The 23,674-nt window shown below is 39.4% G+C and overlaps 1 protein-coding gene across 13 annotated transcripts in view; it reads right to left on the minus strand.

The window, feature by feature from the left end:
* MAST4 (microtubule associated serine/threonine kinase family member 4) overlaps positions 1–23,674 on the minus strand; it is a 310,042-nt gene that overhangs the window by 35,258 nt on the left and 251,110 nt on the right. For all 13 annotated transcript variants that reach the window (XM_080677583.1, XM_080677591.1, XM_080677587.1 and 10 more), the window contains 7 exons: positions 21,036–21,137; positions 18,033–18,165; positions 13,381–13,448; positions 11,051–11,136; positions 3,701–3,909; positions 1,841–1,979; positions 381–513 (listed from right to left, as the gene is read on the minus strand). In XM_080677583.1, the coding sequence (XP_080533709.1) occupies positions 381–513; positions 1,841–1,979; positions 3,701–3,909; positions 11,051–11,136; positions 13,381–13,448; positions 18,033–18,165; positions 21,036–21,137 (870 nt within the window). The remainder of the gene's footprint in view (positions 1–380; positions 514–1,840; positions 1,980–3,700; positions 3,910–11,050; positions 11,137–13,380; positions 13,449–18,032; positions 18,166–21,035; positions 21,138–23,674) is intronic.

Here is a 23,674-nt window from a genome sequence, read left to right on the forward strand (position 1 = left end):
ATGGTAATGAGGCATGCTTAAAGGGAAATGGGCCATGGCTTGGATTTTAGCACCCGTGATTGCATGATGCATCATGAGCTTCACGAGAACTCTACTGAGACTCCTGAATTCCTTACAAAAACAGTTTTCCATTTGTCTTTCTCACACTCTTACTTGTGTGCAATTAGGCCGTTCATCTTGCTAATAGACCATAATGTTGGGGGAGGAATGTGGAGGAATGGACAGTTCAAAGAGGCCCATGGAGAAAAATGGAGGCAATTTGCACTTTATTAAAGGCCGATACAGACATCTAAACCCTCAGTACTGATGCTGATTCCGAAATTCACTGGCAATATCGCACTCTGTATTTCTCTGCAGACCTGAACAGCATGCAAGCTTACCTGTTTGTCTAGGAACTCACGAGCATCCTTCTCAATATGACCCTCATAAAGATTGGTAGTCATGCTCATCAGTCCCACCTTGGATAATCCAAAATCTGTCAGCTTGATGTGCCCCATGGAGGTGACCAACAAACTACGAAGCAGAAGGACATGCATTACAACACTCACTTTGCAGCTTGTTCTGTTTTTTTAACTCTCTCCCTTCTCTTGTCAACTGTAAGACTATTTAGTATAGGTGTCAACCTTATGAGAAACCCAGCCTGGGAAGAGACAGAGTCACAGGAAGATGTCAAATATGTGCATCTGGCAGCTGAGTGTAATTCACCAGGGAAGGCCAGAAGCTGATCTTTGCTGGAGCAGCCACATACACTATCATCTACAACCTGAAACTCTCAGGAAATTCCAGTGTGGAACTCTGACATCTATTTTCAGAATAAGAAAACAGAAGAGAAAGGGCTACGATAATATACCATGTCACACATCAGGAACTAAGATAAGCAACCCATCTGTGACTCAAATGAGACATGAGATAAGGAGCTTGGACTGGAAAATGTAGCATTGTTTCAGATTTCAACTTTTGGGTTGAATTTAAATTTCTATGCATTAGCACAAAACCTACATTTCTTATACATGCAACACATTCACATTTGACAGCTTTATGAATTTATATTTTTAAAAATTTTCATTTTAGAGGGAAATCAAAATGTTAATTAATTAACAATTACAGGAACAGAGGAGTTGGGGTAAAAAAGCTACTAAAAGGAAATATGATAAAATTCTAATAGTTGTCTTTGCTCAGTAATGTTGTGCATTACTAAAAATATATAAAGAAAAATTTTTTTCCACTTTCCAAATTTTCTGGAATGAACATAAGTTAAATTTATCATTCGATTTTCTGCGCTATATTACATATTAACATGTAATGCATTTAGAGGCTTTTCAAATGTGAAGAAAGCATGAAACATTTAACAACTGGCATCGAGATGAATAACTAGTCATTTGTAGAAAAACAGTCTATCTGTGTCTCAAATCAGATACCATAATGAACTCTATATAGATTTTAAAATTTTACATTCAATTATGAGTAAAACAGAATAGGATATCAAGCAAATCACCTTTCAGTAGAAAAGGATTATGTAAGCATGATACCAAATGCAGAAACTATCCAGAAAACTAGTAGCAGTGTATGTAGCTATTCACTAGTTTATAGAAAAAAGCCTTTTAAAAATTAACTAACCTGGGCTTTAAAGTCATCTTTTTCTTTTGTTTCCTATAAGCTATTATTATAAGCATCACAGCTTTAAAGGATTACCATATATACTTTAAAATAACTCATTTGGGCACATTATGGGAGGATTTTAAAGTGTGTAAAACAGCTTTAAAAGAAAATAATTTTATAGACCTAAGAAAACTTTTATATTGTGTAAAAAAAAAAAGATATATTTCATCAGTGCACATACTTGTCTGGTTTCAAATCCCTGTGGACAATTCCATAATTGTGCAGATATTCCAAGGCCAGGACCGTCTCAGCAAAGTACATCCGGGCCATGTCAACAGGGAGAGGACCCATGTTCTTCATTAAGGTAGCACAGTCACCCCCTAGGAAACACAAGGAAAAGACTGATCAGGTATAGCATTGGTCAGGATTGAAGAAGACCAGCAGTTTAGTCTTCAGATTTTCAAAGCAGAATGGCCTTTACCCACAGACATAGCATATCACATTCATACATGGAGTCTGTGTATTAAGTAATCATGCTTCTCATTAAGATGTGGTGTGGAGAAAATATAGATTTTTTTATTCAAGAAGCAGTACTCTGAAGAGAGCAGGTTTGACTCTGATATGGAATTGAAAATTGAAAAACTGCTAGCATAATTTTAGGAACATGGTGACAATTTAAAATATGCCCGTGAAAACCACAGATTTTGGAATCTGGCTGCCTGAGTTCAATCCTAGCCTCTGAGTGGGCAGATCTTAGGGAAACTCCTCTTGGTTCTTTTATCAGTAATATCAGGATAGTAACAGTGTCATTCCTCCCAGAATTATTGTGAAGATTAAGTGAGGCAATCTATGTAAAGATTTGAGGATATTGCCAACACACATTGAACACATGATAAATGTGAGTTGTTAAAATAACCATAACAAAGGTTAATAAAGCAAAGCACTAGTATGGTGAAAACACCAATAGGTAGTAATCAGACAAGCTATGTTTTTGTCTTTTATCTACACTGAATATCTAGTAAGTCTTTTCCCTTCTTGGGTTTCAGTTCATTCATCTGCAAAAGGAAATAGTCGAACTAAAAGATAATTAAGGTTTCTTCCAGTTTTATAGTTTTGGGATTCTGTTCAAACAATTACAAGAGCTTGAATTAGATGCATTAAATATTGTTTTGGCCCTTGCCGATCAATTAATTTTATTAACTGTTTATGTCAACAAGTTACTGAGAAATGAGTCACAGTGACAGCACTAGCTGGTGTGGCTCAGGTTCACTGAGTATCCACCCATGTAACAAAGGGTTGCTGGTTCGATTCCCAGTAAGGGTGCATACCCAGGTTGTGGGTTCAATCCCAGGTGGGGTGTGTATGAGGCAACTGATCCAAGTTTCTCTCTCACATCAATGTTTCCCTCACGTCAATGTTTCTCTCTCTCCTTCTCACTTTATCTCTCTCTCTCAAATCAATAAAAAACATATATATTTTTTTTAAAAAGGTCACAGTGACAGAAGTGATCCAAGGCTGGGCTTCTGTCAGCTCACTGGGAAGTCAGAGAAAAGGGGGCCTTGGAGACAGGATCCAGGGGGTTATCTGGGATGAGCTGCCGCTGCCCATTGCTCCCTGCTTGCAAGTCTCCCGGGGTCCCTTAGTGTTGGGAGGAGCAGGCCTGTGGGGGCAGGCCTATAGGGAAAGGTGGGGGCGTGCTCCCTGGAGGGAGAGTGCAGAAAGGATGTACTTTTAATTAATTCTTTAAGAGATCAATTATAATGAATGCTGTTACGATATGTGATAAAAATAAGTAGAAACAATCCCATCACCTATATTCTAAATTTAATGAACAATTGAGAGGAGATAATAAGAATTAAAAGCTATTAAAAAAGAACAACCTTTTCCCAAATAGCACTAAGTTCCCCTTTGTTATAGTAGAGCAGACTCTTTATAAGCAATTATCACAAGATAATGATGGGGACGCAGCCATCTCCTTGCCTGGCCGGTTCCTGGGTGGACACAGCTATGATGTCACCCAAATACAGAGAGCTTTAGCCACACCAATGTGTGAGGCATCTTTGGGCCCAGGGGTCACGTTCTCCATGTCAGACTGCCTTACCTTCCACATATTCCATGACCATGCACAGGTGGCGCCTCGTTTCAAAGGAGCAGTACATGCTGACCACAAAGGGGTTCTCCGCAAATGTCAGGATGTCCCGCTCCACGAAGGCCTGCTGGACCTGGTTCCGGAGAAGGAGGTTCTGTTTATTGATCTTCTTCATGGCAAAGCGCTGTCGGGACTCCTTATGCCGGACAAAGTAGACTGCCCTGAAAAGGAGCATGAGAGTTGGGGTTCACAGGAAGACGAGGTGCTTCTGAGTACAGTAACCATGTGATCAGGTACTCTGTTTCAGTTCACACGCCAGGCGGAGGTCAACTCACACAAGCTACGCTGGCTGCTACCAACATCCGCTCCAAGCCAAGAGCCTTTGGCTAGATTGATTTAAAAACAAAAATTCCTTCAATAAAGATCACAGGTCATACATAAGACATCAACTCCATCTTCACTGCTAAAGGAAGGAAATGTCTCCAGAGTGGGCTATTTTCCAATAGCTACCTGGTGTTTTCAGTTCCACAAACAAAACAAAATCCAATATAGAAGTCAGAACAGGAGAGAATTAACAAAAGTACATACAGATCATGAGAGCAAGATCCTTCCTAACATTAGAAACCTGTTGCGCATTTTTCCCTCACTGACTACAGAAAATATTTTCTATTTGATACCCTTGGAATCTGCAAAAGGACCATAGCTTTTTAGAGGAATTGGCTTCCAACTTGAGAGATCTTTACTTCCCAGATAAATGAGGAGTGTATAATAGGTCAACTAAGGTTGTTCGGCAGCAAAGAATCGTGTATTTACTCACTGAAAACCTTGGCATGAGGAATACTTGTGCCTGGTTCAACAGAAAATGCATTTCCCAACACAAAAAGGGGCCAATAATACACTGACTTCTACCCCATCCAACCTCTGGCCCAGGTGTCAGGCAACTTTATGGTAAAATTTGTAGGCTGCGTTGAATCTGTGCCAAAAGCCTCCCTTAAATACTCTACAGGAGGGACTGATTGACCTTCCACATATTCCACAACCTTGCACTGGACTCCCTGAGGCTTTGAATGTTGTAGAGAAAAGGAATAATTAGGAGGAGTCTTACTAGTAAAACCCACCTGGAAATGACGAGCAATGAGGAAAATGCCTTGGACCAGTGGTCGGCAAACCGCGGCTCGCGAGCCAAGGTTTGCCGCTCTGTTGACTAATGAGTTTGCCGACCACTGGACTAGACTAAATGTTACCGTGTAGTTGGAAGCTGTGAGGATTAGGCAATTGTGGCATATTGTGTGCAAAGAGGTAAAGGGTAGTATATGACAGTGGTCGGCAAACTCATTAGTCAACAGAGCATGTGGCTTGCGAGCTGCAGTTTGCTGACCACTGCCTTGGACCAACTCCTTTTCTCATTAGCTACTCCTCACTTGTCATTACTGTGGGAGAACAGATTTGAACTCATGCTCAGATAAGTAATAATTTACCAAAAGAGCCATCATTCATTAGAATTGTGTAATAGGTTACATGAGGCTACCCTGCAACAATGCAATGATCAAATAAGTAGTAATTTACCTAAAAGCAATCAGTCACAGTATGATATATCCAATGGTCCGCCTCCTGAAACAAGGGGTCATCTGATCTGAGATGCATTTTCCACTACTTATTTTCACTGTCCGTGAAATGAATATAGGGGACTACGACACCCTATATTCCTGCTTAGCCCATACAACAGGGTGGTCCACTGACATAAATCTTAAGTATATTCCATTTCAATTTAATCCAAGTTCACATTTCCCCCTTACTTGTTCAACCAGGAATTCATTTTTCTTTCAAGTATGTGTATCTCTATTTTTGTCTTCTCGTGGTATCCATCTTTTCCTTTCATTCACAAAATCACACTTTTTTTTTTTGGTCTCTGTTTAAACATTACTTTTTTTTTCTTTACACAGAAGCTGGCCCACTAGGTGCTCATGCTTTCCCCGTGGGCTAGGACCCAGGCTCCCACCAGCTGGGCTGACTTCCACACCTGTTTTTCTGGCTAGGCTTGATATCATGATTAACTAATGTAAAAAAATATTTAGACAACTATGAAACATAAGGGTGAGAAGGAAAAGCATCACTGTTTATAAGAAAACTAGAGGCCTGGTGCACGAAATTCGTGCACTGAGTGGGGGGGTGTCCCTCAGCCTGGCTGGGCCCCTCACAATCTGGGACCCCTGGGGGGATGTCTGCCTGCCAGCTTGTGGCTGGATGGCCTTCTGCTGCTGCATGGCCTGCTGCTTGAGCTCCAGCAGCTGCTGCACATGCATAGGCTGGGCCACCATGGTTTGTCATGTGAACACCATCGAGTGGGTGAGTCAAGCGTGGAGGCAGGCTCACACTGAGTTCCCTGTGCTTCCCTGAGTCACTGAGTTGTTCAGACTGACTGCCTTCTACAGAGAAAGGCACTGGGATTGGGCCTAAGTCGGCAATCAGACATCCCTCTCGCAGTCCAGCAGGTGGCCAGGGAGGAGCCCGAATCGAGGCCAGGTACTGGCCGCTCACGCTCATCCTGGCCTGCTGTGCCTGCTGCAGCAGCTAGATGGTGCTGTCGTGGAGTCGGGAGAGGCTTCCTCCATGGCAGCTGCGCTTGCCAGCTGTGAGCCTAGCTTCTGGCTGAGCGACACTCCCCCTGTGGGAGCGCACTGACCACCAGGTGGCAGCTCCTGCATTGAGCGTCTGCCCCCTGGTGGTCAGTGCTCATCATAGCAACCAATTATTCCACCACCGTAATGGTCGCTCGCTTAAGGCTTTTATTATATAGAATAAATAGAATGTTTTGGAAAGTGAGTTACTAAATATAATTCCTATCGCTTTAGTATGGGTGAAAGATTTCCAAAAGTTAAGAAAATAATAAAAATCTAAGTTCTTACATTCAGTTTGCTTCAAGTTCTTCATCTTTAAAGAAGTTTAAGTTGGAAAACAGAAGCAACGTATAAGTGTGTTTACAGTGGCTGTCATAAAAAGGCCTTACATCAGAAGACTACTAAATTCACATATATTTAGGTTAAATTAAAATGTTTGAAGTACATATCATTTATTAATGATTTCCTACTTTGACCAACTTTTCAGTTAACCAACCCACTACTCATTCTTTCTAAATCAGATTAAAGGCTTTTCTTTTTTCAACTACTGATTGGATAAAATCAAAATCCCAAGAAAACCTGAGCTTCTCCTACACAGATGCTGGGAGGAGGTCAGACAGATGCATGGGAGTGTAGGAAATAATCTGGCCTTCCCTTCCATGTAAGACAAGCACCGGTAAACAAACATTGATGTGAAGAGGAGTTTTTGGATTAGTTAATGAAATTTGGAATTCGAAATGTTAAAAGGAAGATAGTATCCTTATATTATCACTTGCCTATCCAGGAGAGTAATTGGAATAGAGCTTACTTTCCACCTCTCCTTTCAATATTTAATACTGAGCAGGCTTGGTGCTGAGGACCCAGACATATGACATCACTAACTCACTGCTGGCCTCTCAGAAGGTTGCCATTTTGATTTTCTGTCAAGCATCACCATTTCTTACATGAGTAACTGTTCAGCGATATGTCTGAGAGCAATAGGAAGCAGAGGAAGAAGAATGGAGCTGTACACAATTTTATGAAAGAACAGAAGAGAATGCTGCCTCAGGCCCTACCTGACCGCCCTCCAGACTAGGTTTTTGGTGGCACTGTGTGTAAACTGCTGCAACCTTTCTTCTCAGATTTTGAGTTCATAACGTTTAATTTGACTTTCTGCTTTCCCTTGCTATGATGTGCTTAAAATGATCAGCTAATCCTTAGGAAATTGACATAAACCAAGTGAAATTAATCCTCTAGGTAGCTTGAACTATCTCTGCCTCAGGACACACATATCTTGATCAAGTTGCAAAAGTCAACTAGACTGCTTAATTAGAATTTCTTTTGTCTTATGTTCGTCATTTTTACATGTCTGTACAGCTTTAGGAATATTATTTCTTAGTGCTGACATTTGTTTATTTAGTAACAATTGCTGTCTTTCACATATACCTTTCTGGTTAATCAAGTTTCCAAGTCTACTTTAAGTAAGGGGGGAGAGAGAGAGAGAGAGAGAGAGAGAGAGAGAGAGAGAGGGAGGGAGAGAGAGAGGAGAGACAGAGAGAGAGATTGAAAAAGAGAAACAAAGAGAGGCAGATAGCAACCAATAGACAGACATCTAACACTGTTAAGCAGAGATGTAAATCTCCCTAGATGATAAAGCTGGAGTGAAGTGATTCAGCCCCACACCTCTTTGCTTTCTGGCCCCCAGGGTGGTTTTCTCTGAAAAGGCTGCTTCTCTCTCTTTTCCTACTCTGACCTCCCTGTGAAATAGGAAAATTCAAGGATGGGAAGTGATGCAGGGAGCAGGGACGCCTGGGGCCTGGGTTCTCTCTGGGCCAAGCTCCATGCCACCCGTGCAGAACTGAGGTGTGTGTGTGTGGGGGCAGGGGGTGGGGGGTGGAATCAGACGCTGACAGGATCTGGAGCAGAATGAATCCGTCCTATCGGGATTGTGAATGTCTGATGCCTATAAAATTATGCCTGAATCCGAGAGCCCAGTACATGAGTCTGTACACGCAAAGCTGCACGTGGGAATGGGAGTGCATGTGTTGGAGGAAAGCTGAGAGGAAAGGCTGGGGGAGAGAGTGTGCAGCAATGGGTCACCTGTCACAGGGCACATCTCCTGACCTTTGAGGTTAAAAGAGAACAACTGTGTCAAGGCTAGAAGGAAAGCAAAGTGGGGGAGAAACATTGTGCCTTTCAAGTTTAGTGTTTTTTTACTCTTTAGAATTTTTAGTCAATTTTATGCTTTCACTTTAAAAACATTCAAAGTTGTAATTTACAAATCCAAGTGCAAGTGCTCAACTGAAGACCTCAACACCCCAATTAAGATGACCAGAACTACCTGCAGCCCCTCCCGCTGGCCCACACAAGAACACTTCATGTCAGGAAAGAGCTCTGTGTGGGGTCAGTGCCCATGACCTTGCCGAGCCCCTCCCGCCCCAGCCAAGAGGAAGTAACATCAACTGCCCACAGGCTCCTGTGGGAGACAACATAGATCAGGAAACTGGATGATGAGGCACACACTGAGTATTAACTTTCTACAAAGTGCCACACTGACATGAAGGGATGTTTAATTTCCAGTCAGGCATTTGAAACGTTAAATAGAGAAGGAAATCAGATGCTTATCAAATTAGCAAATTGGCTTTAGGATATGAATTGTCACTAAGCAGGATGCTGAGAAAACCACAACGTGTTTTAGCATGACATGTAGGAAGAAGCTCATCCTAATGAGAGGATTAGTTCTCAGCACAACCAGTTCTCAAAATCAGTGTCACCGTGAGTCACTGACGTGAACACGGCACTGTCACAGAGATGCCTACCAAAGCCTCCCTCAGAGGGCCCACTTGTTCAGCAGCCAGGGAAGCCTGCAATCAGCACTCTGACTGGGTGGACCAATGGGCATAGCTCCATTCAAATTCAAATGAGAAATAATTACTACTTGAAGGAAATCTGTCAAAAATGTAATGAGAGATTAAATCTGAGAAGAGCCAAAGAGGAAAGAAAGTTTTAGTTGATTGGCAGAGGCTCCTGTAGGCAGCTTGTGAGCCCATTAATGACTTGGCCTGCATCCTGGGTGTTTACTGATTCATAGCTTGTTTAACTTCTTGTATATTCCCAGCCATTCCCCAAAGTATGATATACCTCATCTACTATACAGTGCTTTAACTGCACTACAAATGAGTTTACTCAACCAATTAGAACTCCAAATACTGCTAAGATCTATGCCCACATTTTATAAAAATGGTGCTTCACAGATCATCTTATTCCAGAATTCCACTGCCAATTAAACCTAGCAGTGCTCAAACCATCGACCCATTAAATCAAAGTCCAGCCTTCTCCCCAATGAAGTAAGAAATCCTCATAGGGTGTCCAAAACTAAAAAGAACTAAATGCAAATAATAAACAAAACCCACAAATAACTGCATGCTAATATAATCTTCTTAAGTTCCAATGAGATTCTTGAAGGACATAAAGTATCCCAAAAACAAACAAACCTCACAAGAGAGCATTTATAAGCCACATCAGGAAATATGCCACTTGACATATCCTGAAAGCAAATCAGTGAAGCATAGGAAAGACCACAAATATTTTTCTTCACTAAGTTAATGGTGTGGAAAATATTAGAGGTAAAAAAAAAAATTGTAAGGAGAAACATCCCTTGTGGCACAACAAAAATCACTTTTATCTCATCTGCTCACTTATGTGATAAATGGCAATAAATGTCTAGGACATTCTTTATTGCTTTCCATATACAGATGGAACTGGGATTAATAATTAAACTAGAGTTCTTGGGGCATCTAAAATGGATCAGGACATAGTTTGTGTATTAATTACCCTTTTAAACTATTTATTAGAAACTCAGAAGGATCATGTCACTATTGACCCTTTGCCATGAGAATAAAGTCTCCTGTCTATAAAAATGGATTAAGGAAGAGGGACCACTAATGTCATCAGATTATATAACACAGTGTTCAACTGAAAAACAATCCTGGTGTAATGTAAAGACTCAAAGAAATGTACTGCTCTTAATTTTCAACCAACCTTTCTAACTAAATACTTCTCTACTAGGTTGAGTGCTGGTCAGAGGGGAAGTACTGGCTAATTCTCAAGCAGGAATGCTATATGTGAATTTATACATATTCAGACGTATTTATTTTTATTCAGATGCTAACATATATATTCAGATACATATCCTCCTATATAATAAAAGGGTAATATGCAAATTGTCCCCTTGACCGGGAGTTTGACCGGAGTTTGACCAGGGGGTGGGGCCGGCCTGCCAACTACCTGCAGCCCCTCCCCCTGGCCCACATGGCCGATTGGGGCTGGTTGCCTGGATCCTACCCGTGCACAAATTCATGCACTAGGCCTCTAGTATACTATATCTAGGTGTGTACGTGTGTGGGTATCTAAACATATATTCATACATAAATCTATATCAACCAAGAGACTGTTACTTCTGAACCCAAAAGGGCAGAGTAAAGGAGGCAGAAACAGGCATATATACAAAATTTCTTTTACTTTATACATCTTTACTTTTGAATTCATCCTTTCTGATCCTCTAAAATAACTCTCAGGCTGCCTGATATGTTTTCTGATGGAGTACCCAGTGAAAAATGATTTTGGCTACATGTTATACCCATCCATGAATAAGCAGTGATGTAAAAACTAAAGTCCCTATAAACATCTATTTGACATAAGCTAAAGGTGAAGAATACAGTACTTTAGTGTGTTAAAATACAACAGAGTTTCTTTAATTACTCACCCATAGGCTCCATTGCTAATCAACTTAATCGTTTCAAAATCACTTTCCCGAGGTTTCCTTCGAAGTTTCAAGGAAGCATTTGAGCTCTTGGAAACAAAATATGGAAGTTAAAAAGTAGTTGAGAATTCAAGAACATAGCCAAATGAATATTTTAATTACATGCTCTGTTGTTTAATATTTTGAAGAGCCGTATTCTAGCACAGGACAGCTTCAAAGATCAATTTTCTAGAGCAGTGTCTAAGTTTCACTTAAGTGCACCCACATTTCCAGGAGCTGAAGGCATCAAGTTTTTGAAAATTCCCAATTTTACTTCACCTCTATTAACTATTCAGGTTAGCCTTGTCCTGGTCTTTTAAAGTTTGAGATTTCAGTTCCTTCTGGCTTCAGTTGGCCAGGAAAGAGCAGGCTAGAGTGGCTGTCCTTGGGCTGCGGATGCTGTGTCTTCTCTGTCCCCAACCAGAGCACGGCCATTTCATTCCTGTGGCAGCCTTTCTTGCTTGGAAAAGGTAGTCGGCAACCAATGGGACACCCAAACATAGAATGTCTGCCTTTCTTTAACTTCATACCATAAATCTGACCATAGTTTAATCTCAGTGTTCAAAAAGAGAGCTCTTTAAAAGTTTAGTTCAAAGGATAAGAACAAAAAAAGTGCTGTTAAAAATTGTTTTCTCATACTCCATGTATTCTTAGCATTGAGAAGGTGTTACCAGCCTCTTTGCTCCTACTGCAGAGCCCAGAATTCCTTTCCTACAATCTGAGAAGAAACACCAGCCTCCTCCATTCAGAGCTGTCATCGCTGACCCTGTCATCCACTCATCTTTGCAAGACTTGGACACTCATCTTCCCACCTATCTTTCTGCCCACATTCTCTCACCATCTGGATGCCTTCAGTATCTACACAGATAACTCACATAACATCCTGGCCTCTGGGCTACTTGACTTCCTCAACTCAAACAACCAACTCTCTCCTCTATCTTCCCTTGGCCTCTGGCCACAGGACCTGGATCTAGCCATCACCTGCCAATGCTCCATTTCAGAAAATATAATTCAAGACTGGGCCAACCTGTCTCACTAACTCTTCCCTACCCGAGAGTGACCTCATTATGCCAATGGATGACTCCTAAGTCATTCGGACCGCTACCTAAAACCCCTCCTCCAAGTGCCAAAAGATACTACACCCTGTACATAGCTGCTAGTTTGATGGCTCTTCTTGGATGTCTCAAAGGGACTTCAGTCTCAACACATTCAAAATTATGACAGTTATAATAAAATAAACAGAAAGGGCTGCCATTCATTTAACATTGACTAAGTGCTGCTGTCCTAACCATTTTACACAAACTACCGCCTTTAAACTTTTCTATGTATTCTGCAGAAAAACAAACAAACAAACAAAAAAACAAAAAACAAACAAACAAAAAAACACCTGAGGCACAGAGAGAACCCACAGTTAGTACGAGGTGGAGCCAGGTTTCAAATCAAGCAGTTTGACTCCAGAGCCTTGATTCTTAGGTTACATGGCTGCCCCTCTTTCCTGATCACCCCAGCCTGCTCCACCTGATTCCTCTTCTGGTGCTCAAAATTAGAGAGAACGGCAGAGCATCCGGAACCTCTCACCTGTGCGCTGCATCAGCCTCTTCACTGGCTTCCCAAGGTTACCCCTGCCTGCTCCTTGTAATCAATGTGATTTCTTTCAAGCTGGAACTCAGATTGGGTCATCTCCCTGTGACCCCCTCTACCACACATACCCATATATTTCCTCCAAAACTCAATCGCTTCCCATTGTTTTAAAAGAAAAAAATTGACAAAGATGAACAAGGACTTCCGAGTCCCTTTTTAACCAACCTCTCCAGTCTCTGCAGTGTCCCTTGCTCTTAGTCCTCAGATGCACTCTGCTTCCTTGCATCACAGTCTTTGCCTGTGATGTTCCCTCAGCCTGCAATGTTCCCTCTGCCCTTTCTCATCCTAGTAACACCTCACATCTCAAGCTCAAGTGTCTTTTGGGACTGTCAAGACTAAGGTAAATCTCTTCATGTTATGTTCTAGTAGCACATGGCCCTTTTTCTTCATAGATCTCCTTCAAGTTTATCATCTTAACTGTTTTTGCATAATTTCTTTGTATTTTATTATCTCCCAGTAATGAATGCATCACTTCACTGGAAGCAAAGATCCTTTCTCTTTGAAAGGAAGGGCTAAAATTTCATGCCTAGTGCCTTACACATGGAATGCACAATAAATATTTGTTGAACAAATAAAGTAATTAACACATCCCAAATCTCCAGATGCCATAAACAGAAAAACTAACATCATATTTCATCAAGAAAGATACTTACACTCACTGATTCATCTGTTTCTGGTGTTTCTGCTGTCCCGCTATTATAGTTTCCCAACTGAGCCATTTCTAAGTTAAAACAAACAGCAAAGTTTAAGAAAAATAGGGCAATTGCATTTAGACAAGAATACATGCTGAAACAATGGAAAAATAATTTTTCCAATGTGAAAAAAGGAAAGAAAAATGTACTCTATGTTCTAATGAACCCATAGAAAAATCTTCAAAATGGCAAGAGCCAACAACTGACATTTGGAAATTGTTCATTACAAGTCTTTCCCTGGAACCTCATTTCTTTCTTTCTTTCTTTCTTTCTTTCTTTTTTATCATCTGTATACTGTATTGTGTGTTCACCTTCCCAAGTCAAGTCTCCTTCAATCACCATACTGCTGTCTGTGTCATTAAGTGTTGTTTGCTTTATTTTTTCTGAATCCCTTCACCTTTTTCAAATGGCCTCCCAACCACCTCCCCTGACAACTGCCAGTCTGTTCTCTGTATCTGAGTCTGTTTCAATTTTGTTTGTTAGTTTATTTTGTTCATTAGATTCCACATATGAGTGAAATCATAGGTTCTTGTCTTTCTCTTATTTCATTTAGCATAATACTCTCCAGGTCCATCCGTGCTGTCACAAAGGGTAAGATTTCCTTCTTTTTTCCTGGCCAACTAGTATTCCACTGTGTAAATGTACCACAGCTATTTTATACACTCATCTACTGATGGGCACTTGGGGTGCTACTAAAAACAATGCTGCTATGAACATAGGGGTTCATATAGTTTTTCAAATCAGTATTTTGGGTTTCTTCAGGTATATTCCTAGAAGTAGGATCACTGGGTCATAAAACAGTTCCATTTTTAATTTTTTGAATAAATTCCACAGTGGCTGCATCAGCCTGCATTCCCACCAGCAGTGTACTAGGGTTCCCTTTTCTCCACATCCTTGCCAACACATGTTGTTTGTTGATTTATTAATGAGAGCCATTCTGACAGGTGTGAGGAGATATCTCATTGTCATTTTGATTTGCATTTCTCTGATGATTAGTGATGTTGAGAATTTTTTCATATGTCTATTATCTGTATGTCCTCTTTGGAGAAGTGTCTTTTTAGGTCTTTCACACATTAATTGGATTGTTTGGTGTGTGTTTTTTTTTGTTTTGTTTTGTTTTGTTTTTGGTGTTGAGTTTTATAAGTTCTTTATAAGTTTGGAATATTATTTTTTATCAGATGTATCACTGGCAAATATATTCTCCCATTCAGTGAGTTCTCTTTTCATTTTTTTGATGGTTTCCTTTGCTTGGCAAAAACTTTTTAATTTGATGTAGTCCCATGGAGCCTCATTTCTTACGAACACCTAGACACAGGTACTTTAGAGCTGGGCCTCTGCTTTAGCTAGCAGGATTCACTGCCTAACACAACCACCACAGCTTAGAACTGGTTTGGGGGCCAAGGACTATGCTTATTTATAATCAGACATCCAAAAGAGGCAAGTCTTCCCAGGCTCTGACAGGCACCAAAGAAGCACTGACTACAGCTCAGAGGTGATTCTCAAGTTGTAGTTGGCATCCCTTCTTCCATTCCTTCGTGTCCACTGAGAGATAGCTCACCTAGTACACTAAGAATGTGCAGTTTGTCAGAAAGAAAATACTAAGTGGCTAAGAGGGACTTGGGAATGCAAAGATGTGGGTTACCACCACTATCAACACTTACTAGTGACCTTCTAACCTCAGGGTCTTTCTCTATAAGATGGCAACAGTACTATATATTGACCCCTATGTTCATGGCAGCATTGTTTTTAATAGCACCCCAAGTGTCCATCAGTAGATGAGCTTTTTATGAGTATTACTTTTATGATAATGCATGTGAAGCTCTTAGAATGTTGACTAACAAAAATTAAGTGCTCATTGAGTGTTGACGGTCATTTAATATTACTGAGAATATTATGTACTTAATCCTGGGCTGGATGCCACATGCTTGACACCAGCTTATTGCCATGGTGGTCTAGTTAAAAGAGACAAAGTTGTCTAATTATTCAACCTACACTGGGATGCAACCTTGAAGACTCAAATCTAATTCAGTTTACTATTCATTTAGATTTTTATACTTAAAAAAACATGTTTTATTAAAAAAAAGGACATGAAAGAATTTTCTCCCAAACTTTGGTAGGGGTTATCTCTGAGTGGTAGGATCACAGGTAATTTGCATTTTCTAATATTTTCAAACTTGAACATGCATAATAAAAAGTTATAGTTTTTAGTTATATATCTTTCTATGCATCTAAAATTATTTCTTAGGCTCTTATTTCATATATTTATGTTCTTATAAATATAATTTCCCTTTTGGGGGGAGAGATTACACATAAAGATATGAAGCAAAACAACAGTGAAATGTTGCCTCTGGATAAAAATAAACTCCAGATTTGACAATAACTGGAGACTGACACTCACTTTCTCAGTTCCCCTGTAGGGAAAGTTTAAGAATAAAAATGAGCTCTCAGTACAAAGTGTATGCTTTCGTGGTGTCATTCAAATGCTGTCAACATCCTATGTGACTAGCATTTCAGATTTATGAACAAGAAGGTGAACTAAAATGTACTCAGTTGGAGGGGCTTTCCAGGAAAGAGGCGGTTTAAATAAAATGGTAGCGGCAGCTCACATTTATTAAGCATTACTATCTCTTGGGTCCAGAGATAAACTATTATAACCCTGAAAACAATTCTTTGAATAGGCACCACTATGACCCCATTTTTATGGAAAGAACACCAAGGCACAAACAGGCTCATTAGCATGGTCAAGGTCACACAGCCTGCAGTGCTGACTGTCAGAGCCCAGTTCTGGGCAGGCCCACTCCGGACCCTCACTCGGCACCATCAAAGGTCAGGCTTCAGGTACATTAGTGTAGACAGAGACAAGAAGGGGAAGCAAATGTGGATCAGTTTGTAATAATCACATTTTTAGTGATAACAAATAGATTAAAAACTATCCTCAGATATGAATCAAGAAAATTGTGTCAAGAGTTAAAAAAACAATTCCTATGGATCAATTTGTATTACTGAACTCAAAACTGGTCAACAATCACTATTAATGTTTTAGACTTTATGAAGGTATATAAATGGGCCTGAGATTATTTACCCACCAAAGTTGAGCCTACAGTGATATTTACCGCTCTTTAGCTAAGAAAACTGAAGAGCTCTGAGTCTACAATTCAAGGGCTGACACAGACAACTTCTCCAGCGTGAAGAGTCACTATAATCTACTTTGACAGCGTCCCCCACTCCAATTATTTTCATAAAAAAACAAATTAAAAAATGGTTCTGTTTTAAATAGAATTTCTGCTAAATAACTATTATCTGGGAAACACATATTATTTGTAAGCAGTGGGTAGTAATGGGATGGAACCAAGAGTCAGCTTTTGAAGCAGGAACCTGAGGCATCATTTTGTAATGCCTGAAGAGATTTTTAAAACTCATCTAAATACCATTAAACATCTGCCCTTTTTATTTCATTGATTTAAACCATTTCTGAAGACTCATGATTCAAAAAGGTAAAGATGGTAATTTAAAAGCCATGTGGAAATCTCTCCCCGGGGAATGCTTCAGAGCGGCAGCCACCCGTCTCTGATAAGTGCTGAGTCTGTCGTGGCACTGCTTTCAGTACAGTATACATTTTTCTGGCATTATCTCCCAGGCACGTATCCATCGTTTCCCTGGAAGCAAAGATCCGATGGCCGTAAGTGCAAACAAAGCAGGGCGCACAGAGGAGCAGGGCGGAGAGCAGCAAGTTCCCTGGTTACAGATGGACAGATGTCTGTGCTAAGTTACCTTCATTACAAACAATTTAGCAAGGCAAACACTGTTTGCAAATTCCAGGTAATGAACCTGGAAGATGATGTTGAATGAAGGAGTCTATGATTGTGAGTCTTTTTAGACAGTGTATAACCTAAATGTTTTAAATGACAATCCCAAACAATAAAGAGCAGGAAAAGGTAGGGAATTATTGCCCAATATTTGATTTTCAAAAAATGACAAAGAGGATGCTTCCTCTTCTTTGTACTTAATAGCATTAGACCTGTATTTTTTATTTGAATCAATCATAAATCCTTATGTAAGCTTTAAAAAACACCCCCCTGGCTCTCTTTTATATTACTATTATTCAGGTCTTTTGGGGACAAGTAAGCAAACTATATCTACCAACACTGTTCCTGATTTGAAGCAATCTATCATCAGTTAGCTTAACCCCAAATTACTTTAAATTTAAATGTCACTTTTATATTAGTTATAATTAATTTATTTAGCAACATTTTCAAGATTAAAAGCACTCTTGAGAAGAACTCAACTGAGCTTTGCATGAGAGAAAAATACTTGGAAAGACTGAAATCTAACCTCCTGGGACTCGGGCACTGTCAAGCCAACAGGCCAGGAGGATTTCAGGGCAGGCCCCATACCCTAGGTAAACACAAAGGTATGGGGCATGCTCACTTGCTCCTCAGGGCTCAACTTGTACCTGTTTTCTTCAATCACAATTGGTCCCCAAATTTGGACTTTTCAATAGATAGAGCCAAAACTTGAGGAAAAAGAAAGAAAAGAAAAGATTTGTCATTAAGCTCTTCCATGAGGTCACAGTGCATAAGCAAGTGCAAGGTCAGCCCCACCCGGGTACTCACCTTCCAGAGGGTCCTTGTTGAGTCCCAGTTGGCTAATGATGTACCTGGGAATGTCCGTTTTAATACCCTGCCCTTCTTTTGCATGGCCCTCTGCTGCTTCCAGTAGGTAGTAAAACTCTTCAGGATCAAATTCCTAGCAGAAGACAAATACAGATGGACACTTCTTTGAGTCAAAACTGTTTAAGGTTTTATTACATAAGTCCCATCCACAAGCAACTGCTAGGTGTACATGGGTGTGGGTTATTTATGCAGAAAGGAGGCAAATGGCTTTAATAAGTCTGTAATTCTCCCTTCATATTCAAAGACTATTCATTTTTTCTAAGACAATACATCTGTGTACTTGGTAACCCAAATAACCATTTCCAATGTCCTTTTAATGCAACTTTGAAGGTACTATCTCAACTTTTAATAGATCTATCTTACTGAAAATAAACATGTCTGAATTTTTAATTGAGCCTCTTTAGCAAAGTTTTAAAATCTGGGAATCTCATCCAAAAGATCCAGTTTCTCTCTCCCCACAAACAGCCACACACCAAACAAGTAATGTTAGAATATTACATTAGAATATTACAAAGCAGCAAGCTTTTTTAATATGGCCTTTATTATTTTTCTTATTAACTTTCTCATTTTATTTTATTTCTTCCATCACCATTTATCTTAGAAACTCTTTAAGTAATTGTCAGGTGAAATCCTGAGATTCCAAAGTTGCATGCTTTTGTGACATTAATCAAAACAGGAAAAATTCTGGAGGGAAGAAATCTAGGAAGTATAACTGAAAATAGCAACTGTGCTTTAAATCTGGGAGCATAATTGTTTATAGCACATAAATCCTCCTAGAGTGATGTGATTCTAAAGCTTTTACTATGTGCTAGACACCACAGACATCAAGGCAAGTAAAAATACATAGGAAAAATGTGCTACCGGTTTTTAAAAATAGGCAGAGGTAATTGAAAGCACTAACTTTGCATTTTTCTTTCACATTATATGAATGTTAATGACTTAAGTTTAGAGTTTACTGATAAAAAAGTGATAATTTTGAACTTTTCCTTCTGATATCTTTGGACACCCCTGTACTAAGGGAGTTTGTGGCAAAACCTTTGACAAAGTATTTGCCTCTCAGCATAACCATTATTGCTTGTCTCATTTTTGGTTCTTATAAGTGTATTTCTAGTATCACATGATCTCACTCATCTAGGGGAAGTAATGAACAACATAAACTGATGAACAAAAACAGACCCGGAGACAGGGAAGCATCGATGAGACTGTCAAACCTAAGAGGGAAGGTAGGGGAAGGTGGGGGTAAGGGGGAGAGATCAACCAAAGGACTTGTATGCATGCATATAAGCCTGGCCAGTGGTCACGGACAACAGGGGGGTGGGGGCATGTGTGGGGAGGGGTTTGGGATGGGAATGGGGGGATGAGGACAAATATGTGATACCTTAATCAATAAAGAAATTAAAAAAAATAAAAAATAAAATAAAAAAGCTTGCTGCAAATGGAGTAAAGCCAAACCAATGTAGACACTCGGTGCCTGAGACAGACCTAAGACATTGACAGATAAGACCACTGGTGAGAGCCACTGACAGATAAGACCACTGGTGAGAGCCACTGACAGATAAGACCACTGGTGGGAGCCACTGACAGATAAGACCACTGGTGGGAGACACATCCCTAAAAGTCAGAAACTCCAGTCTCAGCTGAACTTTAAACAGTTCTGAAAGCAACATTTTTAAATCTACTTCTACGTTCACTTGTTTCTATGTTTGAGAGGCTATGCCTTTACTCTCTCTCTTCTGATTAGGAGTGATTACTGCAAAAGATTCATTTCCTTTTTAAGGCCAGATCTTCTCTGAGCCTATCTGCAGCTGTCCAGAGAAATGAGTTTTAATGCTAAATAGTATTTCCCCCCAAATTAAATCACTGCAGGAGGTACACACACGTGGTGCACAAGATTCACTAGGAGAATGAATAACAAGTCTTGCTTCTACCCACATTTGCCAGTCCCCTCCTCTCCCGATGCATCAGTCTTTTTGCCCCTTTATCTTTCCAAAGACCACTCAGTGCCAAGTGGTCCTTCTGATTCTGTGGCTCTAAGGCTCCTGGAGATCAATGGAGAGGCCTCCTCCACAATTCCCCTACCTTTCTCAAGGTTTATCCTCTGCCACGTCTCACTATGCATTTGTATATATTAATGGGGCTGTGAACATGTCACTATTATAAAAAGCTATGAATGTTAATGTCTGTGTGGTGGGGGGGGTATGTATAATTCTGAAAAGTTGTATTGTACACAGTTATAAAATGTTTTAATGGCTAGTGCAATTAAAAGTTAGTGTTCATAGTATGCTAAGCTCTTTTAAAAACCATTCTTATGTTCAAAGCTTCATATTTGTTCAGTGTTTCATGAAATCTCAATGAGAATTACATAAAATAAAACAGAAATTTTAAAACAGAAAAATAATTACTGACCAAGAAACCCCAAAAACAAACAACCTGATAAAATGAACTCATCTCCAAGTCATGTCTTTAGATCTGGATGAGGCCCTATTGTGTTCTCCCATATGGGCTGCTGACTAGAACATATTTCTAACATGCCGAATTTTAACAAACAAATAATAATTATAACCACAGGTTACCGTATATCATACCTCTGATTTCTGTCTCTCTGCATCTGGGCAACACCCAAAAAGTGAGGCTCAGCAAGAGTTTAAATCAGCAGTAACAGAGTAATTACACTGAGATAAGGTGAGGCACATGTTTCATGTTCAGCTGTTAAGTTTGGTCAGAATGTGATGTGACTATCACTTAACACAGCACAAGTCCTAGAATTCTTTCTGAGAGCCAGAAAACAAATCACACATGGATGGCATCAGAAACGTTCACAATTATAGTTCCCATGGACCCTATTGAGCCCTGGTCTTTGGAGCCAAAGGGAACTGGAGCTGAGGGTCATGGCTTTTCCACACTTAACAATAAATAATGGAGTCACCTCTAGGGGCAACTTACCAGGCACTCGAGTAACCGAGCGGGGCGGGCGATAACAATCAGGATCTTCCGGACTAGTTGTTTAATAAAAGCCAACTCACTGCTTTCTGAACGATCGTGAGCCTATGAGGAAGAATGATGATGCAGAGTTGCTCCATTACACAGAAAAGAAATTCAGCAAAGTATGCTAATTAGGTAATTGCAAATATTCAAACATTAAGCGATTTAGAAAATACTTTTAAAAGACTGATAAGCGGACATTAGCTCTATATAAATGGACACTATTAAACTTCTATATCTCCAAAATGGCTCTATTAGCTAAATTTTAATTGCAAACCTTTGATTAATTCTCTCTGTTAAGAATCAAATGTTAGGGCCCCTAATGTGAACCATGAATGAAGGAGACATTAAAGTTTATGACACATTAAGTCTGTGGTACAAGTAGAGTGGGCAGCTGCCAAGGAATCTGATTTTCCAGATTTAACATCTTACATGTAGGAAACAGCTAACAGAGTGAATGAAGGACCACTTTTGTAACCCAGACGATGGGTATTTAACACATTCACAAAAGACATTTTACATATACAATACGTTTAGTCTATACATTAATTATTTCATAACATGTAAAAAGTGTGCACTTCTTTTTCCAATGTTAGGTGATAATGTTTAAACTTGGATACATACATATGATTTCGATTTCACATACTGAATAAATAGTACCTAGGCACGAAACTCAATAAAATTTAACTGACTTAAAGTTTTTTAAAATTTTATTATGCATGTTGCCTACATGTGTAGTCTATGCACAACAAATAGCCTGAGGACAAAACTCCGTTTATTTAGAACCATTTTAATTTGCAATGCTATTTTCTTGAAGAAATGAGGTAAATCTGTATCAAAGGAGACCTCAAACGAAAGTTTAAAAAGTTTAAATGTAAACTTCTGTGCATGTTTACTTTTAGGCTTTTTTTAATTTTAAATTTTTATGATTTACTTTTCTCTAATGATTAAAAAATCAAGGTGATGCTGGTAGAACAGAATATAATTGCACACACATAGTAATAAGTATTTAAAATCATTACTGAAGGTGCTTTATTCTTACAAGTATCAGCCTTCCCATAAAAAGAATTGGTTATATTTGAAAATGGTTCTATTTAGCAGTAATATGATTACTGAATTTAAACCACCAAATCAAAGGCAACTTTCTAAAATGTAGGTACAAAAATCATATACCAGCAAAAGCAAAACAGCTAACATTAAAAAAAAAAAAATGACCATTGGTGAATAATGTTAGAATAGAATGTGTTCAAAGCAAACCAACTAGTAACTATAACTATAGGTCCTGGTAACCAGTAAGAATGCTGCAACATACATAAGGAGATATACATAATATTTAAGCTATCTTTAAGTGTTCTTTCCAATTTTTGTTTTACAATAAAAGATTAAAGAAGATATATATATAAAGAAGATATATAATGAGTGCCAAGAAATGTGGTTATACATCTTCTTTATAGTTTACCCTTAAGATAAAATAAAACATCCTCACCTAACTTTTTAAAAAATACATTTCTATTGATTTCAGAGAGGAAGAAAAGGGAAGTGAGAGAGAGAGAGAGAGAGAGAGAGAGAGAGAGAGAGAGAGAGAGAGAACCATAATGATGAGAGATAACCATAGATTGGTTGCTTCCTGCACACCCCACACTGGGGATCAAGCTCACAACCTGGACATATGCCCTGACCGGGAATCGAACCGTGACCTCCTGGTTCATAGGTAGACACTCAACCACTCGAGCCACACTGGCTGGGCCCCAACTAACCTTTTTTTTTTTTTAATATATATTTTTATTGACTTCAGAGAGGAAGGGAGAGGGAGAGAGAGTTAGAAACATCAATGAGAGAGAATAATTGATCGGCTGCCTCCTGCATGCCTTCTACTGGGGATTGAGCTTGCAACCCAGGCATGTGCCCTTGGCTGGAATCAAACCCAGGACCCTTCACAGTCCGCAGGCCGACGCTCTATCCACTGAGCCAAACCAGCTAGGGCCCCCACCTAACTTTTTGATTGACAATTTGGGCTAGATACTCTAATAATTACTACTTTATAAATTCAGAAATGCAAAAAAAAAAAAATCTAAAAAGTCTGCATGTTTTGTTAGTCTCTTCAAAGAGAAATAATTCTATATCCTAAACAATTTTTTTAAATATTCAGTTTAGATTTACACAAATTCCATTTTAAAAACTGTAATAATAATCCATTCATTCTTACTTCTAAGAATTATTAGCCATAATAAGACCAAAACATACAATGGGTTATATTAACTCTGATAATATTTTATCTCCCAACATTGTTGAGGAGGGATGGGGAAGCTTCGTTAAAATAACTCCAATCAGAACCATACACACATCATGAGAAGAATAATGTATTCTTGGCTGCCAACAACAAGCTCCAATGCTCACTGATACCTGTGTTTGTATTTTAAGTGTTGGCCACTGTAAAAAATACTGAGACCCAGATTTGAGGGCAGGTTATAGCTTCCTATGTATTTCATTTTCTTTGGTTAAGTACACCGAAGTGGAAAAAAAAAAAAAAAGAATGGAGACATAAAAGCATTTATCAGGAACTGACCTAGATGTCAGTACTTTAAAAGGCATCAGTTAAA

Source organism: Plecotus auritus (genome assembly GCF_963455305.1).
Source record: "Plecotus auritus genome assembly, chromosome: 7".
Taxonomy (NCBI): Eukaryota; Metazoa; Chordata; class Mammalia; order Chiroptera; family Vespertilionidae; genus Plecotus; species Plecotus auritus.